The sequence below is a fragment of the Pithys albifrons genome, chromosome 3 (assembly GCF_047495875.1).
Source record: "Pithys albifrons albifrons isolate INPA30051 chromosome 3, PitAlb_v1, whole genome shotgun sequence".
Lineage (NCBI taxonomy): Eukaryota > Metazoa > Chordata > Aves > Passeriformes > Thamnophilidae > Pithys > Pithys albifrons.
Window position 1 is genome coordinate 93888535 of NC_092460.1, and position 20669 is coordinate 93909203.

The window sequence follows — 20669 nt, forward strand, 5'->3', positions numbered from 1 at the left end:
TGTTTACATTTATAATGGATATTTCTACTTAGTCTGAAGTCATATACTTGGTGACCATGCTGCTATTCCTAAACTCCAGCATGGTGTAATTTTGTTGTGGAATTCAGTGTCCAGGATTTAAACCTGTAAGGAATTTTCTGCAGTAAATCCAAGGTACAGTTGGCTACAGAAACGCAGATATGACTCAACAGCTCTTTTGACAGTACTGATGGGTGCTGACAGTTCTCTTTGCAGGATTCATTTTACTCAAACCTGCTTCCTCAGACTCTGCATCTGACACTAGGACTTGCTCCATTCAGCCTACAGCTATTATAGATGAAAGATGTTTTAAAATTAGTCTGATATCTTAAAAATACTTCAACATTTTTCACACTATGTTCAAATGTATTTGTCAGCTTTCTAATGAATGTAATGTTCATTAAAAAAGCAGACAAGACTCTCATGAAAAGAAATGAGAAACCTTGAAAAGTAGTGGCATGAACAACTCTGGTATAATACCAGTGTCAGATGGCATGGACCTTAAAAACACAATAATATCGATACTAACAGGCTTAGGAGAGACACAGAGCAGTGTGAAGTGTTCATGAAGAAGATGAATTGACAGTGCAAAGGAGAGTTAATAGCAAACAGACCCGCTTGCTCAGTTACTTCATAAGTGCCTCCATTTTCGAGACTTAAAAGAACAGCTCAGTGACAGAAAAAAAATCCAGATTTGTAGCCTCTCATTGCTATCATTGAATACTATTTGCAACTTCCACACCAGTGCCACTGAATACTATATATCAGTTATAACTAGCACCTGAGTAACACAATTTTTATGTAAACACTGAATAGCTGTACCTTCCACCCTTCCCTTCCCTCTGCATGCACCACAATGTCAGAGCCAGAACCTCAGTTTAACCACCTGCAACAGTATTACCACTGGAGAATCCAGCCTTGGGTGTATAGTAAGAAGCCACAGGGGCCATGCTTCTCAACGACTCCAAGCATTGCTACACACAAGCTGTACAGTCAGGCTGTAAAGCTAAATAAGACAGAAAGTCCTAACGACTAATAGCACATGTCCTTGTGAAAGGGACTGACGAGAACTGGAGCTGGTACAGGAGAAAGGGCAGGTCTATGCACCTGGGAGCAGATGAGGGAGGAAAAAAAGGGTATGTATGTTTGGCGAGAAAGGAGCACGGAGGAAGCTGCCCTCCTCCCAGAAGCACCATGTTGTAATGCTGGCTCAGCTGACATGAAACCACCGTCTGAGAGAGCCGGTAATGTCCCTTAAGTGCTGATGGCCCTTCAACACTCTTCCCACCGTCCCCCTGAGAACAAGGGCATTTTCTCAGAACTGGCTTTGAAAAGCTCTTCTGGTTTCTTGACTCAACCAAGATGCATTCAGATGGACAAGCAGGCAGAGCAGAAACAGTAAAGGAGGTGAAACCAGGTCTAGGAAACAATAACCAGCTCCTCAGCATGACCTGCTCCCCAGGGAGCAAAGGTAGCAATTGCCTGGGCTGAAGGGGGCTGTGGTGAGACCAGTGCCTGCACAGGTAAGGAGGCAAAGGCCAGAGACCTCTGTGAGCAGATTCAGCTGTTAGTGCAACACATATTTCTGTTGTTGGCAGCAAATCTGCTTTAGGAAGTTCCTGCTTGCTCTGCCCATGCATTACTCCTTGTTCCTGTCTCCATAGGGGGTTTCCTCTCCGACATGGGTCAGATAAGTTTTCTTTCCCATGGTTTGAATGAGGAAGAGGAACTTTTATAAAAGACAGTGGAATGATTAATTCATAATTTAGATGTTTCTACCATCATGACTTCTGGTTGAGTTCACAATGCAAAATTAATAGCCCTGCTCTGAAGTGCTACAGAAGTGCAGTATAGACATGTGATTGTTGTAGGAAATCACCATTTAAGTCAGTCATTATTTCAGGTAGCTGCATTGGATGGACATCCTCTAAGAAAATGTGGTTTAATTACAAAGAATGACTGTTTTCAGAAAATTTCAAAAAGCTTCAAGATTTTCTCTTTTTATTCTTTTTCTTTTCCTTTTTTATTTTTTTTGCTATTTTCCACATACATATATAAATATCTATACATTATTGAAAAGCAATCAAGCAAGCAGAGAAAGGTAGCTCATTTGGCTAAAGCAAAGGTAGATTTGCAAAACAGTTTTGCACTGGCAATAGTAAAGAACCCCTCGAAGCAATGAAAATAAACCGAATTCCCACTCTAATACTTTGAACTAGACTACACATTTACTATGGTAAATATAACTAAATTTACTAGACTACATATTTTGCTACAGGAAAGTGAATTAGAATTTTCAGTCATGCTTTCTGATATTGACATGAATTACATTTTTACAAAGTTATTAAAAGTAGAGCTCATTGAGTATCAGTATTAATTCCCTAATAGACTATTTTTTGTCTTGGAGGTGTGCCAAGCAACCTCTATCAGATTCAGAGTCCCATGTGCATATGTGCAGGTGGACCCAGGATCTGTGCTGTAGACTTAAGGAACACTGCAACAGCACTGTAGTAACTAACAGTGACAGAGCAAGGGATCTCTGAGATGTGCATCTGCACAAGGAAACCATGTGTACCCCAGATATTAGTTCTGAAGCAACAGAAAAGCAGATTCAGCATTGCCAGTGATATATGCAGTAACGATAGAGTTTTCATGTGTGTGCCAGCAGGGGTGAGCCCCACAAGCACAGCTCTGTGCTTGAAGACTTCTGTCAATGGCCACAAGACCAGCACTCCAAGCTGAACTTGCAGCTCACTGTAAGCTTGCATCACCTCTATGTGGGCGGCCAGATCCTGCACCAGGTGCTGAAATAGGTTAGGTGGTACAACCATTTGCAAGTCTTGGGGCAAGCTGATCTCTGCAGGAGCCTTGTTGTCACATAAGACGAAGTGGTCAAGGTGTGTGAACTGCAGGTGCTCCAAGATACCCTTTAACCACTGCAGGAAATCTCTCCTACACCACTGTGTCCAGGAGGTACATTATAACAATCTTCCAGATATAGATGGAAAAGCCTCTGCCCATCAGGATGCACGTCAAGAGCTGCAGGCATTTGAGAATCAAGCTGTCAGGTGACACCTGCCTGGTAAAGTCCTGGAAGAACCTTGCCCCTGCCATGGCATAGCTCAGGCCACACTGTGCTTGGGGTGAAGTCAGCCTCTGTCGGTTTGCTGCTTGCAAAGATGTCTGAGTCACAGTGTCACACCCCAAACACAGTAACCAGAGCACATCACAAGCCAGCTCCACCCATCATCCCCACCCCAGCTCAGGGAACTCATGGTAGTGTCCAAAGCCCCAACATCCACAAAGTGCACACCCATCGGTCATTCTGGAATGGGCTCCCACGAGGTTCCCTTCACAAAGCAGGCAAAAATACTCCCTTAACCTAATTCAAATATAGAACTGGGTGACATGACCCTCAGATGCTCTTAGCATATAGGTTAGCATATAGGCTTTTATTTCATATTTAGGAGGGCAATTTTTTATTATTAATATTTATATTCATTATGTCATATAGGCTAATGTTGTGTTACATATTTAATGAGATATATTTTTCAAGGAAATACAGGGTGCATGGATGATCCAAAACAAGTTGTAAAGTCATCCTAACCATGCCCGATAAGTTAAACACAAAATTTTGGCGTCTTCAGTAATCTCTCAGCTGTCAAGCTCTATGGTTCAACACAGCACATCGTTTTGTGACAGCCAGGATTTGTATCACAAAGCAGAATGTCTGTTTGCTCAAGAAAAGGTATCTCTGTCACTCCCACCCTTGTTGAAAGGTCTGTTCAGCAGAGCTAGACAATCCCTCTGATAGCGTGCTGGCATGATAAAGGAATTTTTTTCTCTTACTGCTATCTCATTGTGTATTTATCTCCAAAGGATTTTGAGTATGAAACAGACCTCCCCTTAATCCCTCAGTTGATCTTTGACGAACTCATCTATAAGTGGAACAGCAGAAATCAGGAGGGAGGAAACGGAAATAGAATGTGACTCGAGGACCTGTGTGGTGACCACAGATGTCCACTGCTAGACAGACATTGACGTCAGGAAGATCATACCCTCAAATTAGCGCATAGAAAGAGAACAGGGATTTTTGAAACTACTGTGAGTTGGATTTGCTTAACAGATGTCATTAGAAAAAGTGCAATTAAAAAATGAGTTTTGAAAGAACGCTCCTCAAAGCTGATGCCACTGATCATGTATCTTCCCTGCGTTCTTTCAGGGAAGCAGTTTTTTATGTTGTCCCATCCTCCTTTTTACAAGGGACCAATCCTCCTTAAATACTTCTCTTTTGGGCTTTTCCGCCTCATCTTCTGAGATTTAATGAAGTTAACATTCAGCAGAACAGTTTGGTATTTCGTGAACACAATTCTTTTTTTATCCAATTGAGGCCCTTTTGTGATCATGAAAAAATGAAAACTGTTGCAAGCTACATGCTGTTTACACTGTTAAGAGGTTGATACGGGTCAGTTCTCTAAGGTTATTCTTAGTTCAGCTGCTATGTAAACTGTTGATGTCACTGACTAGAGATTGCTCTCCAGGACATTATATATATGATAATTATATGGCAGAAAATGCAACATATAGTTGGATCTGACCTTCAAGTTCACTGGCTTAAAAAAGGAAAAATTGCCTGTAAGAAACTTGCTGTTTTTCCCACTATTAAAATGTAATAAATGCCTTCAAGTTTATACTTAAGTCTACAGCACATACAAGAGTCTTTCCTCACAGGGACAGCAGTGCCCCATCCATTTTCAATTTAGGGTACATTTTAAGGCTCAATGATCACTGCCTCCAGAAAGCATTTTTGAGACAAAACAGTCTTTTTTATAACTAGACAATCATCCAAAACTAGGATCTTCACTATCACATAAACATCTTAGGTTTCTCCGAAGAGGAATCTGAGACAGATTTTTCTGAGAAATAACAAATCATCACAAATGAATTAAACAGCAAACAAGGGATTCAAGAAAAGCTTCACTTCCTCACTCAGACCATTTTGCTTGATCTTCATGAGCATTCAGATTTGCAGCTGCTGATTCTGCCACAAGAGCAGGATTTTGCTGGTTTTGGTTTCTCTTCCTGTAGAGCAAGCACAGCTGCAAAATGCAAGCTGATTTCTAGCCTTTTCTTATACATCACCAGTTCCAACCCTTCATAGCTGTGCAACACCCCATCGGGGTACTGGGATTACTGCAGTGTCACAGACAGTTTAAGTGAGGCTCATGGACCTGTACAATTGTAACTATGTTTTATATGTATAATTAAACGATGCATGACATGGAAATAAGCCAGCTGTACTGAAACAGACTGAAACTAACTGCTCTGATGGAACAGTTAAGCATCTCATCAGTTATAAATTGAAACAGGTTTAAAGCAAAAACTAGACAGACAACAGGATGCTTGACATTGTAAACTAGCATGTTCAAAAGATCATTTGTAGAACATTAATGAAAGGTATTAATCCAGTCAAGTTCTCAAAAGAATTCCTGGTACCAAACTATTCTGTTCTGTTTGCTTTTCCACCATGTTGCAAGAATGGATCACTCTTAGGGGGAAGAAAATCCTGAGTGTGAAACACTGCACGAAACTAAACAATCCTTGAATGTGACTAAGTTCCATGTGGAGCTGATGATTTAGCACTGTCATCCTTTAGCAGAGGAGAAAGAACTGCCTGTCTTTAGTTTACTTATTTAAGACAAAAACAGAGGGAAGGAGTGTAAATTTGATCCTGCTTCAATTTACTTCAGTAGCAAAGCTCTTGCCATGACTTTAGTGGGAGTGAGGCTGCATTTTAATTCATTCAGTATGGAGAAAAACAAATCAGTTCAAAATAATGTTCTTGTTTATTAGATTTAAATTACTGCCATAGCTGTTTTTAACAGTGTTAAACAAGTCCTGTTTTAAAAGCCAAAGGTTGCCGTCAGTCGTGCTTTTTCCTCCATACTGTGTCACAATGCAGGATCCTGGTCCTCTGACCAAATCACCACTGCCCACAGCAGGCATGGCTCACTCTGGGACATGGTCACATTCCCACGTGGGAATTATAGATAAGTTTGTGCATGTCAATGTGGATATGTCACTGGTGACAATATCCAAATCTGAGCTACAGCATCTTCCCCAGCCAAGAAATCAGGATTCACACTTTTGTAATATAAATGGATTCACTGACAACAGAGACTATACTTACTAAGATGTCCATGAAAAGCAACAAAGTAAAGCAAATCAATAGGGTTAAATTTGCTATTAGAAATCTGCGTTTCTACTGGGAAATTTTAGGATAGTCACAAATATGAAAGAAGTTGACTGTTTTATTTTATTATTTTTTTTCCTAGAAGGCAATCAACCTTCTGGTCTGGCTACTCTCCCTATAAAGAAAAACCTAGAAACACACACACACAAAAAAAAAAAGTACCTGTCAGTGAATTAGCAAAGATTATTACTCAAAAGATAGACAGAAATAAGCCTGTCTACACTGTATGAATTAAACATGTCCACATGTGTAAATTAGGACACAGACCCTTCTGCACTTTAATAACAGAACTAATGTTCTTCTGTAAATGACATTAATGAATGAGACCGGCATATGAAAACCTTCTACACTTGCTGCAGAGGTTGGAATGAGGATGTTAAATGAGGTAGCAGTCAATGAGGATGTGCTGCTTCGGGAAGCTGAATGTCACTTCTGTGCTTGGGGAGTTCTACAGTTTGCATGAAGGTCACAGGCTATCTCCAGCTACATGAAAATGACTGATGAATACACACTGTTGCTCTGAAATGGAATGCAGTGCTATACAGAGGCTATTAAAATATGGAATATTACTCAAAAATCATCTCAATTTTCTTAAGATGGTAATCTTCTATTAGAAGAGTTTCTTACCATCTCCTAATATTAAAGCTATAACATAATAATACCTCATAATTTTGTAAAAGTATCTAAGAGATATAGATTAATTAAGGTCTACACAGTGAACACATCATAGAAACATCACAAACACAGTGACAATTTCTGAGATATCAATGACATGAACCAGTATTTAAAAACTAAAGTCTAAGTGAAGAAGATAAAAAGAAATATTGAAGATTTATTCAATTAATGGATCAGAGGAAATGGGGCAATATGGGATGAGGTATGCGATTAAAGATCATGGTGTATTATATTAAAACAGGTGGAGAATACATGTATCACAACATATTTTAATTGAATTATGTGTGGCTCTAATGTTATGTGTTCATAGTTTTTTTCAGAATGCATTTTTAAAACTGGGGCAAACAATAAAGGAAATCCATCATATGACATTCTGTTGATACCCACATCCTTTGCTGCAATATCTGTATCTTAACATTTCCAACACAGAGTTCCACTCCTTAAGTTATTTCATAGAAGATGAAAACCTACAACTGCCATTCAGATAAGATCTAAAATTTTAATTGCTGTCTGAATGCAAAGTAGCTGTGATGCACTGTGGTTTATTGAAGCACTCCTGTGGTTATAGACATTTCTTTTAGCTATCCAAACCCCTCCCTCTTCCTTGGTCCACGCCTGATTTCTTTCTCTGTGTTCCTTTAATACCATTACCTATTTTTTATTTGTCTCTTTTTGTCCACCATACTTCTTCATCCTCAGCATTCATCACTCAGCACTCCCTGCCTTCTCCTTAGTGCTATGGAGCATGGGAAGAAGCAGTTTCCCAGCCCTCAGCTAAGGTGTGTTGGGCTGTGCCTGGGAGACCCAGTAACTGTAGAGCAAATTCCTGCTTGCTTCCAGCCCTCGTGTCCCAGTGAATGCTTGGCTCTTCTGGGAAGATGGAGCTATGACATCCCATAAACACATGGCATGTGGAAAGGGATGAAACCTTTCCTTGAAAGACACATGTGTGATCAGGTCTTTAGGGCTGCTTGATGTGGCCAGTTTTGGTCAGTTTGCCATAAAGGAGGAAAAGAGCCCTGTATTCTCCTCCTCACGGTATTTCAAGTCCTAGTTCCAAAGAACAGAGATGCCAGGACTTGTCAGTGACACATGTGACTGTAACAATTTTATGAGGACTGGTAAGACAGTTCATTTCTCCTACATCTTATTCTCAGAAACCTTAGAATTATTCTGGCTGAAATACTCAAGGGGAGGAAGGTAGACCTAATTCTGACTACATTAAATAATCAGGGCATCTGGCAAGCTCTTATCAACAACAAAATATGACTTAATTACAATAAGCCATACTGAAACCATCACAATGTGTAAGTGTGAAAAAACAGCAGTAACTTTTTTCTTGGTCCATGTGAAAAAGGAAAGATACACAACTCCCCCCAAAAAATAAGAGAAGGCACAATAAATTCTGCTAATTCTCTTTCTCCTGTATTTTCAATTCCATCACTGCTCTCCAAAATAAGATTTATGTGCCATTTTGTATCTGTATCATTTGTTTATTCCCCCCTCCCTGTTTAGGGATATAGGTGGATAAGTTTGGACAGGAAACTGTATCCCTTGAGCCAAACTGAAAGGTTTATAAAGTTGCTAATAAAAGTTTGGGTCTGAGCCTAACTATCAATCATCCGCTCATTGTCTTTTTAAACGAGCTCAGGCATTTTCCCAACCGCTCCCAGCAGGTCTCTGTCACTATTTTAAACTAAGATTTCAGCCATTTCTTTTTTTCTCCATGTTGACCTCAATAATTTTTCTCTCTCCTCCTCCTCACCTGCCAAATGCATCCATCAGGATCTTGCCAAAGGCTACATGCTTTTGAAGTTGACAGGAATTCACTAATCGTGAGTGTCAAATCCACAATAAATGCCATCACCGTATGGTATATGCTGCTTTGGGGAATTAACTCAAAAGGCCTGGCTATGAGAAGTCTGGCTGTATGTTAGAAGGGGTTTATTGCTAACTTTCATAACTCATGTCAGGTTTTTTCAATTTCTGTATTCATTGGCTTCAGTGGGTGCAACTGTTTCCTGAATTTATAAAAACGTTGTCAAGATCCCTTGATCTTGCTTCCTCTGTCTCTCTCACACAAACACACCCGAACATCTATACACAGCAGAACAGCAAAAGCCCAGTGGCATACAAATCTAGGAAAAGAGAAGTTTCTAAATAAATAGCATGTCACTCTGCTTACTCAATAAATTTCTTTGTCTGTTAAATTCATGACAAACATATCATAAGCCCTGATGAAGGCTTTACAACCTTTCCCATCACACCATCATGAGTGTAATTCTGCAATGCATAGGAAGGCATAAGAGCAGAAGTAGCTCCCACAAGAGCAGGGTGGTGACACAGCTAAAACATAACTAACTGGAGAGCATTTGTTTTAGTTAAGGAAGACAATATCAGTGACTTATCTTTGTGCCTGTGGTGTACTGTATGTTCAAAGCAACAAGAAATCTACCTTCTGTGAAAAACTGTCCATTAATACATAAATACATCTGCTTAAACCCCTTGGCCTGTAACATTCTTAACAAGAACTACACACGATTAAGAAATTCCACAGAAAAAATACTTCTGTGGTCCAAAGAGGTAAAGAGAAAGAAAATCACATATCCAGAGTTTCATATACAAACAGTGATAGAAAATCTTCTTATAAAAAAAAAGGGGTGTGCCCTTTGAAACACTTGGGGCAGTTCTCTTGACTTTCTCTGATGCCCTGTGAAGGTGTGAATGCCCTCCATGTCCCATGTAATTCCCATCAGCCACATAGGAATGTCTCTGATGGGCCTCAGAGTGTTTCAAACAGCACTAGAAGCTTATGTTTAGGCAATGTCTCCCCTCTAATTTATGTACAGTATATTAACATGCTCTTGGAGCAAAGAGAAGTAATATTTTAAGAAGACAGTTACATGTGCCCCTATACATACACACACACAGCCAAAAAGAAAAAGAGAAAAACAAAAAATAAAAAAGAGAGAGAGAATTTAATACTGTCCCTAGGCAGAATTCATCCATCTTGAGGCTTCTATTCTTCTATTATGCACTTCTGGGAACTATAGGGACAGTGTTTTGCTCTCCTGGTTAATAATACAAATGAACTGCTGGCAACATCACATAAAAACAAAAGTGGCAGAATCAGAAAAACTACTGAAAAGTTTACCTTTATAGGAAAGCTTCAGTCTTGGGATATTTTGTTTTGACGTTCCAGTGACTGGAAGGAATAGCATCACTAAAGATAGCAAGCTGCAGGCATGTGGCACTTGCGAAGCCCTCATTCTGTTCCCTTCTTCTGTATCTTCTTTGGCACTATGGTGAAATATCTCCTCGCTTTTCAAACAATCCAAATTTTATCTGGAAGAAAAAAAGAAAACATCTGTAGATCTCCATTTTCGCACAAACAATAATTCTGTAAGCAAGCCAGATGTATCTTTAAAGAGTAACTGATTTAATTTCTTTGTTACAGAAGTATTTTTTCCCTCTAGTATAAATAAAAATGTTGTAAATCTGTTTCTTTAATACTAAATTTACACATTTTGACATTGGAAAAAATGTATGTTTTTCAAATTCCAGTGTCTAGCAGAGCAAAAGTTTAATCACAAATTAAACTAATGCAGTATCTATAAAAAGAATATTTGCCATTCAAAAGTGAGATGCAACTTGTTAGTTCATACTGCTCCACTGGATATCTTAGTATTTTATAACTCTTTTTTTATCTCACTACAACAGCTACTGTATATTTATGCTATGACTAGAATGAACTGTGGTATCTCAGATATCATGGGGTACAAGCTGAGTTAACAGTGAGTACATACCCATCACAAACTTTCAAAACTAAACTAAGAAAATTCGATAGAGCAAGCAATTGTGTTTTGTTTTAATAGAGAAAAAAGTCAATGTGGATGATGGATTTAAAAGTGCTTTCAGTATGATATTTCCAGCAGAATAACTGCCTCAACTCATCCACTAAAACGTCCTATAAACTTTAATGAGTGTTTCATGCTGAGGTCAATAGGCTGATATGGGACTTCATTAGCACAGTGTGCAACTGAGCCAGCTTTGCAACACTTTTCACTTAATAACAGTCATTCATATTCTATAAATCTTGAAGCGTTTTACAAATGAAAGCAATTATCACTGTCCTTATTTTCCCTGTGCAAAAACTGCAGTGAACCTATTTCCTCAAGGTCACATCTAACACAGTAGTTGAACATAGTGACAGCAATCCTGGTGTCCTGTTTGTACCCAGTTATCAGGGATCCCTTTGGCCCAGTAACTCCATTTTTGCATATTGAATCATTTGAAATGGCATCCTGAGTTCTGAAGGCAGAACTTGATTGCTAATAAATCACAGAGATCACAGTATAAAAATATTTGTGAGACCCGATCCTTCCCCCTTCAAGTGCATTATGCCAGAGGTCAAGGGAGACGGTTGGTGAAATGACAAATGTCAGTGTTTGAGTAATGCTATAAAGCCAGGAGTAAGGAAATGTTATGGTTAGTGAAGAGATTAATGGCTCATGACTTGCCATGAAAATTCTTTTGTGAAAGGTACTGGAACTGCCTGATTAAAAGAGTAATCCTAGTGCCCATATCAGCCAGCACTTGCACAGACATCAAAGGAGAGATTCCTTGTAAGCCCAGGAGAGATGCAGCACAGCTCATGGCCCCTGAGCCTCTCCACTGGTCTGGCACTTAAGCTCCGTACAGAACTGGTGTCAGAGCACCTCTGAGCTACGGCGGCACCCAGAATCAATTCAGCACTTCGTGATGCAGGCAGCTCATCCTTCCTGGCATGAACGAATGGAAAGAGAACCCCTTCAGTTTTCTCCACCACAGGAAATCTCTCTCAGATGAAACTGGGACTTTCTGAATCTCCTGGACTCCCGTCAATAGCTAAAGACAAGAGAGTGTGCAGGAAGGGCATGATGGGGAAAGAAAGAGAAATAATTTGTAAAATGCCCAAAGCATCATTCCTATTGCATGACATTGAGCTTCTTTCTTCTCAGTCCTTTTCTCAACACTCTCCTTCCATGTCTGAATGACCCTACATCTTCATGAGATGACACGGAAAGAAAACAAAACATACATAAAATGCCTCTGCTTCACCTTTCCCTTTTCCTTTCCCTTTCCCTTTGTTTTTCCTTTTCCCTTTCCCTTTCCCTTTCCCCTTCCCTTTCCCTTTCCCTTTCCCTTTCCCTTTCCCTTTCCCTTTCCCTTTCCCTTTCCCTTTCCCTTTCCCTTTCCCTTTCCCTTCCTCTTTACTACAATATCAGATCCTAAGAGAAGACCCTTACTCCTTCTATGCCAATACATCCATCTGAGGGTGGGTCATGAAGGAGTGCTGTTGACTAGACTATCTTAGGGTTATATCACCCTAACGAAATTTATTTAGGGGAAAGAACGGAAAAAGAAGGGGAGGGAGGAGGGGGAAGATTATTATATAAAGACAAGACACCAGCTCTGTTCATCTTTAGCAGGGAGATAGTGACGAACTATACTTCAAAAAGAAGCAATTAAGCAGGAGCCAGTCTCACTACAAATATGTTGAGAAGTCCTGGCCTGAGGGTCTGGGCCTCAGCCAACAGGGATCTCACCCAAGGATTTAGGACTCATTTTCCTGAGGCAAAGTACAGTGAAGAATCAGGACGAAATTTGGGACTTAGAGAAAAAAACAGAGCATGAATTCCTGAATGCACTGCCATTTGCTGAATTGGTTGAGAACCAGCATCAAACTCTGGCCCTTTGGCCATACCTCACAACCTCATTTTTTCATGTAGGCTTCTTTTGCTAATGGGAACCTTCTATTTTTTCTTTTTTTCTTTCCCCCCCCCTGCCCTCTTCTTCTTTTTATTTTTCCCGTTTCTCCTTTTATTTGAATAATGTCTGTGAAAAAACATTTGCTTTCACAAGGCAGTTAGTTTACACTGGAGGCAGCTGCTCTGTGAGCTTGAGCCAACCTTGTCCTGTTTTAGATTCACTGCAATCTGGCCAGATTGTCACATATATTTTTAGTTTATGATGATCCTCTACTACAATTCCAGCTTCCACCCAGAGTCCTTCTAACAGTCTAATGACTAGCTCAGGTTAATGAACTTCAGACCAACTAACTTGCTACTAATCTTCAGGAAATATCCTTCCTCTCTATAACACATGTAAGGTCAATCAGTGTCCTGCTCAGAAGCAAACAGATCCATGAACAGAAATAAAATATAAAACATAAAAGAAAATCTGACTCCCCCATTCTTTCCTCCTCACAAAAGTAAGAAGAGTTTTGTCAGAGAAGGAAAAATTATTTTTTTCCTTTAGTCTTTCAATACTTCTGCTAAGCACCAACATACTCTAAAACTTCCCAACATGAACAGTCCCAAAATAAATGAGGAAAAAGAGTTTGAAAAGAAAACTGTTGAGGTGTTGAGGCTAAAGCTGCTTTTCCACCTTGGCTTCAGCTAGGAAATATCTGCACTGTGTTAATTATCACCTGGAGGACCGACTAGGGAAGGAAGTTATGAACACACCTCACTGAAATAGGGGCATTTCCAGTGGAATAAAGGAGCTTTTATTTCCCCCACGTAGGGGTGCGAGGTGCAAGGCCGAAGAGGGGCCAAGGAACCTCACTCCACCCTGCTCGGACCTCCCTGTGGGGCTCATAAATTTGTAATGGCCTGCAGGGTAAACTGCCAAAAGACAAAAAGTTGAACTGCTGGTGTCCTGCCATCCTGAAATGGCAAGGCGGCTGGACCTGACTGGCACATGCATGATGTCACATCCCTGAAATGAGGTGTCACCTCCCTGCAATTGGTCAGATTTAGTGGAGCCTATAAAACAGATTGCTCCAAAGCTACTGTCTGAAACAAGAAAACCTGGAGCCAATTTACTAAACATAATTTATTCCAGGCCCTTTGTGGCAATAAACAGAGCTCTTCAGCCTTCTCAGACACACAGACAGTAAGGAGCTCTGTGCTTATGGGAGGTTTTTCAGATTGTTCAGCACAAACCTATCTAAATGCAAAATCTTACATTCACAAATACTGTGTAGTTTCCGACTTCTCTTGGCGTCATGAAGTCCAGAGCTGAAAGGACTGTGTCCCATCTGCAAATACACACTTTTTTAGCAGTAGTTCATGTAACTCTCAGTTAATTCCATAACAAAAACCTTCATGGAATTGGAGGATAATTTAAAACCTGTTTGCAGCAGTAGTTTTCCAAGGTCATTTTAAAACTCAGAAGTTTGTGTTCCAGTAAAGAGGTATGGCTCAGTTTTACTGAATGGAATAGCTACGTTGCAAATTGTGACAACTGAAACTCAAGAACAACCTGGAGTTGGCTCCTGTTGACTAACGAAAGGAAATGATAGAAAATTCAAATTTATTGAAAGGTACGGTATCTCCTTATTATAGTTTTACTAAGTATATGTACTTTACATATATGCACACAAATTTAAAGCACATAAACACATATACAGCTATGCATGTTCAGTGCATATACTTGTACATGTCTCACCTTTAAATTAACATAATACTTCAAAAGAAAAAATTAGTATGGTTCTCTACTGTGTGGTTCAAAACTGTATTATAATCATGAATTGGACATTGAATACTTTTCGTTAATAAGAGGGAAAAATACAAGCATCTTTGACTCAGATTAATGGCTTATAAAATCAAATAGAATAAAAATAAAATTACATCATTAGACTTAACATTCTTAACTTACTTCTTCAATAACAAAGATGACATTCATCCAGAGCACAATGAAACTATGTTCTTGTACCCCTTAGATAGATGGCCTGTTCATATATTTTTTGGCAGAAGAGGCTTTTCTCTTCATTGTGAAATCTCAGTTAAAGCTAACTCCATCCAAGAAGTGGTAAACAGTATTATTTATCACTGTTCTCCCCTTTATTAAGTAGCTTTTATGCTGTTTATAGTGCAGGAAATGTTCTCGTCCAGGGCTCTGAAAAATACTGGTTTTTACATGAACTCCAGATCAGCATTACATCACTTCCCAACACCAGGAAAAATTACTGAACAAAAAGACAATGGTACAATTAAAAAAAAAAAATTACATGAGCCTACAGCAGGTGATTTTTTTATCTTTTTTTTTTTTTGTTTTACTTAAATCATTGGGTTTAGCGTATCTGGTTTAGGTGAGCCTTGCCATAAAACAATCCTTGTTATTGTTAAAATACTCAGATGATTAGCAAATGCTAATTGGAAGCATAACCTAGCTTATAATGAGTTTTGCGAAGCTATAAAGGCTTTAACTTTCCTGAACTTCTTGCAGGATTTATACACTATCCATTCAACACCAGTAATCTGGAAGGCAAAAAGAAAAATCACTGCTCTGATTCCCACTTGAGAAGAATCAAATAGAAAAAAGAAAAATGAAGGGACTAAGATATGAAGGGGATGCAACTGAGGGAACAGAGCTGGCAAAAAATCTGGTTTTATTGTAGAGAACCATCTGATAATAAATAAAGCTCTCCAATAGAGAGAGAAAATATGTTTGAGGATTACACTGGATTTTTTGTTCATTAAGATAAACTCAATCTAAAGTAAAATAAGTGCCAAAGGAAGTGAAATGTGAGAGAATTAAGGACCTCACTTATTTGTTGGGGTTTTTAAAATGTTTTTCTGCATCTTTCTGAAGCCAATCTACCGATGAAAGCATTTCTAACAGTCACGTAATCTGGAGATAAATCCTGGTAGGAATGGACAATTTTTAGAGAGTGGTCTGTGTCACATTGCTATGAAGAACTTATCTGACCATGAAATTTATTATCAGACACCTAAAATTATACACAGAGGAAATGAGCACTTTATCCTACAAAAGATATCAGGATATGTTTCAGATCAATGTCAGTAAGGTCTGAATTACACCTAAAGATTTCACAGACAAAGAAGCAATGCTTTCAGAAAGTGTCAGATGACAGCCATGCACACAGACATGTTATATATCACTAGAAACAGTAACTCTGAGTAATTTTATCTGTGGCATTGTATCTTTTGGACATATAACACATAAATCCAAGACAGACAGTAAAACAATGCTACTCTCTAACCCTAATTCTTTGTATATGGTGTCTCCTTAAAAATAAAGAAAAATCAGACACATAGTCTTACATTCTGTAGCCTGTTTCTCAAGCACAGTATCTACTGCAAAAAAGCATGGGATGGGATGGGATGGGATGGGATGGGATGGGATGGGATGGGATGGGATGGGATGGGATGGGATGGGATGGGAGGAGGGAAGCACCTTGTCATCTGAGAATGGTATCATAGAGAAGAGGTAAGCACATGAATAAAAAGTCCCAGAGTCAGATGTGCAGCTGGTATCTTCACACAGAAATATCAGCATGCCTTTCACTCTGAAATGAGATACATATGCACTTCTGATTGATTCTTTTCCTTCTTTTTTTCTTTTGTGCAAGGAACTATGACTTCACATATTACATCTGTAATAACAGCTTCCCATAGGCTCTTTATTTGGAACAACATGAGAAAACCCTACACATCTGATCACTAAAAAAAAGAAAAAAAAGAAAGAAAAACCAAAACCCAAAACCCAAACACAAGCCAGAGAAGAAAGTAGTGTAAGGCACGATTTAGTAACACATAAGAATCAAAAGGAACTCTCAGCCAAACCTCAGTGTTACATTATTTTAAGTACAGCATGTTTCCCCATCAGACCAAAAAAACTTCTCAAGCTATGAAAAGTGATGCTAAGACAGGGTGTGTAACTGTGGTATCCAAGAAAAGAAAAAGGCAGTAGCACGAAAATTCCTAGACATTAATGAAAAGGTAGACTAGATGGAAACCGCTTCCTGCCAAGTACTGTGACATCTGGAGGGTTTTGAAGAGAGACAGAGAATTTTCCTCTGAAATGTCTGTCACCACCTGCAGCACTTGGGGTGGCTTGGCTCAACTCTGAGTAAAGCAGACATGGAGAGAATGCTTGCAGGAAGCTTTGCTTGTGGAATGGCCTTGGCCTGCTCTTGGGAAAATACTTAAAAGCCAGAAAACTGTCATGATGGCCATCAGAGGAAATAAATGCTCATTTTGGGGAGACCTGCCTGGACATTTAAACACTAACAGATTGCATTTGTCCAGCTACAGCCTGAACTAACCCCAGGCAGCACTGTCAAGCCACCTAAACCACTGACCCTGCAACCACCAATATTTTGGTAAAAGGAACATAAAGCTACAATGGCCAACTCAAAGGAAGGATTACAGTCTCTTTTTCACCTCCAGGAATTCTTGCCAGTGTTTTGCTATGGAAAAACTGTTCTCTGTACTTCCTTTCATAGGAGACCTTCCAACATCTGCAGGAGTGGAGCATGACTCCTCTAGCAGAGGCAGTTCTACCACCAGAAGCTTGAACTGGCTGATATTTTGGGGGGTCACCAGTAACTAGTGGCAATGGGGTGCTTTACAGATTAGTTACTTGAACAGAGACCTGCCTTACTATGTATTTTGCACATTTGTGAAAAACATGGTTTAATGGGAAGACAGTGCAGCACTCTGGGGAAATTTGTCATGTATCAAGTCCTGATTTACTGCTACACATTACAGCAGCAAGACAAACAATAGTGTATACTCTTAAAGGCTACAACCAGCGACTGTCTGCATGAATGTATCTATATATGCAAGTAGGTGGGACTTTTCTGTCCTTGATTCAAGCAATCCAAACCTAAGGCAGCTCCTAGTGCTGTATGGCTCCATTAACTGCATACTATACAACAACATATGACACATTTCAGCCTTACATGCATCAGCGGCACCAGCCAACTCTGTGTTCAAGCAGAACCTGCAGCTTCGCAGATCACCCATACAATCACAACCCAGCAGACTCTACTAAATCAAACACTCAACCACAAAACCCTCCAAACAAGCTCTTCCCAAAATCAAAAGAAATAAAGGAAAAAAGATGTATATTTACAAATATATTTATAATGATTATTTCATTTCACAGCCAGTGCTCTATTGTGCTAAAATTTGTAGCTAGATTAATCTGATGTAAGCACTAATGGATTGCCAACTAGTTTGTAATTTTGCTTTGAATGCTTGCAGGCACTCACAGATTCCCCAGCTGTATCTAAAAGCTGTCTGTGGGACTCTCAGAGAAAAACAAAATGTTACAAATGTTAAGGCAACTGCATGTTGTAGTTGGCATCTTAATATAATTAAACATTTTGGGGATTATTCCTATTTCACTAATCTTGGTAGAATGTTTCACTAACTGCCAGTATTCCTTAGTTTATTGTCAGCTGCATAAAAGTAAAATCTCATAGTTTTCAGAAGAATTCAGGCTAATACAGTTTAGCGATGGTTAACAAATGTGCACTTCATATGGCAGCTGAGCTTTGATCAAATATGTTTGCTATATATCCAATGGCATATTTTCCTACAATTCCTTTCATCAATGTATGGCCTCATTATTTGATGCACTATCAGTGAACTCTGTACAGCACAGTCTGCAGAGCTTCAATATATAAACTATACTATAGGGAAATACATGCCGGAAGGATTTTAATTTACACTTCCAACAAATTTTGTTTAAATAATTCATTACCATACCCTTGAACTCTGTTGGAGGAGGGGATTTTATATCCATTGTCCAACTAATTTTGGATCAACTTTTTATGCAACAAATATCTAAAATGATACACCTATGAACACGTACACTGCAGTCAGTGATCTCTGTTGGCCCTTTAACCCAGTTATTTTATTGTTCGGCTGAACACATTTGCTTTCTTCCTAGTTTTTTTAAATATTTAATTTACATTTGGAGGACATGTGACAGGGGATCAGCAGAGCCTCTGTATAGTCACTAACTCCATGTGGATGTACTCGTCTGGATGGGTTTCCCTCAGGTACTTATCACCACAGCACTTGAGCAGTTTAAAAGCTTTAATGCCTCTATTCCCTATCCTCTACCCTTGTCATTATGAGCTAATTGATTTTTTTTTAGGCGATGACATCCTTTGATAAGGTCACATGAGCACTTAGGACCACATCCCCTTGACATCCAGGCAGTGCCTGAGTCACCCAGCCATCCTTCTTCCCAGGGACAACAGACTACTGGCTGTGATTCCTGCAGCGAGATCCATGACTCACATTACCACTTCTTCCAGTGTTTTACAGTTTATTTAAATTCTTGTGCAAACTTCAGAAAATTACAAGCAATCACAGTTTCATTTTCTATAAGAACCTCACAGAACTGTGTAAGGAGTAACATGCTGCCAGGGTGAGTTTAGACAGCAGGTTATTAAAGCTTTAACAATCCTGTGTCCTCTGATCATCATTTTTACCACTTTCAAGGCTAAAACATGCTGTCATCAGACCCTCAGAGAACATTATGCTTTTGTTACAGCAGAAATCAATTTATATTTGATGCAATAGTTGTTTTGCTCGTCTATTTTTAAGCTGCTTTGTGAAGGGTGCTAGCATGACTGTTCCTGGAATCTGAAACAGCCATACAGAAAAAGAAAACAATTCAGGCATCACCTCCTCCATCCAACACAAAAATATTTCCACTTTGGTTTAAAACCACAATAACTTTCCTTTGTCTCGTGAGGACAAAGTGAGGACACAGAGTGCATAGATGAATCAATACATCACTGAAAAACAGGAAAGACTTTTAGACAGTTAACCAGTTAGTTACTTCCCATGACCTAGAGACCAATACAAAAAAGGTAGGACGCAAAACACCACTCTAATTTCTTTTTCTCCAGTAATAACTTTTCCCATAAGATGATGAGGCAGTCTCAACTTTGAGGGAGTTCTGTGGTTCACTGCCTACAAGGACTGTCAGCACTGGAGCAGGGGCTCAGAGAACTCTGCAGATATTTGAAATTTGACTGGACATAGCTCTGCGCAATCTGATCCAATGCTGAAGTTATCCACCGTTTGAACTACAAACAGTAGCTCTAACTACAAATACGACTTCCTCATGTTCTCTTTCAACCTTCATGTTTCTACTAGTTCTTTTAACAATTATTGGACAAATGAATAACTGAACTGAATCACACATTGAAGAACTTTCTCAACATCCAACACCTTTCCACTTAAATTTAAGTGTCTGACAGCCATCAGGTGGCTTTTCCCACTCTTTAGGGATCTTATCTTCACAAGGACTCCTCTGATGAGGGCAACACCTCCCTGAGCTGCTCACAGATCCACTACTCTAGTACTGAAATCAGACTGAAATCAGGATCATTTTCTTTTTATAAAACTGTCCAAAAGCTGCAGCAATTCAAGAGTTGATTCACAAGCAGATAATAAACTCCTGTACCAAGAACAGCACGTGTGCATAGGACAAGTGATGTATATAGAGAATAGATACAGGCACTGCATTAGTTGTGTAACTTAGTTCAGTATCTCACACCTGCCAGGTATAGTTCACCCACACAGTCCTGATTTGTCTATCACATGAAAACTAAACACAAAACTGTCAAAATTATTGACACTGTATGCAAAATAAGGCTTTTGTCTGCACTGATGAGACCAGAAGGGGATTTCTTCCAGGATTCCCCCACTGGAGCTAGAAGAAGAAGCTGGGTGAGAAATGCCACTGGATGAACTGCTGACACCCACACCAAGCCAGTGAGTTCTGCACACCCAGGAGACAAGATACCAGCTGTGTGTTCCAGGCTGACCTCTCTTTTCTGTCCAAATTAGCAACTCCTTCCTGGCAGTCTATTATGTCCTCATTGCAGCAAGAAGTGGAAGCC

The 20669-nt window shown here is 39.4% G+C and overlaps 1 protein-coding gene across 3 annotated transcripts in view; it reads right to left on the minus strand.

Moving 5' to 3' along the window:
- Nucleotides 1-20669, minus strand: part of SEMA3D (semaphorin 3D) — a 143814-nt gene that overhangs the window by 89219 nt on the left and 33926 nt on the right. For all 3 annotated transcript variants that reach the window (XM_071552746.1, XM_071552745.1, XM_071552747.1), the window contains exon 2: nt 10101-10291. In XM_071552746.1, coding sequence (XP_071408847.1) covers nt 10101-10215 — 115 coding nt within the window. In that variant the 5' untranslated portion in view covers nt 10216-10291. The remainder of the gene's footprint in view (nt 1-10100; nt 10292-20669) is intronic.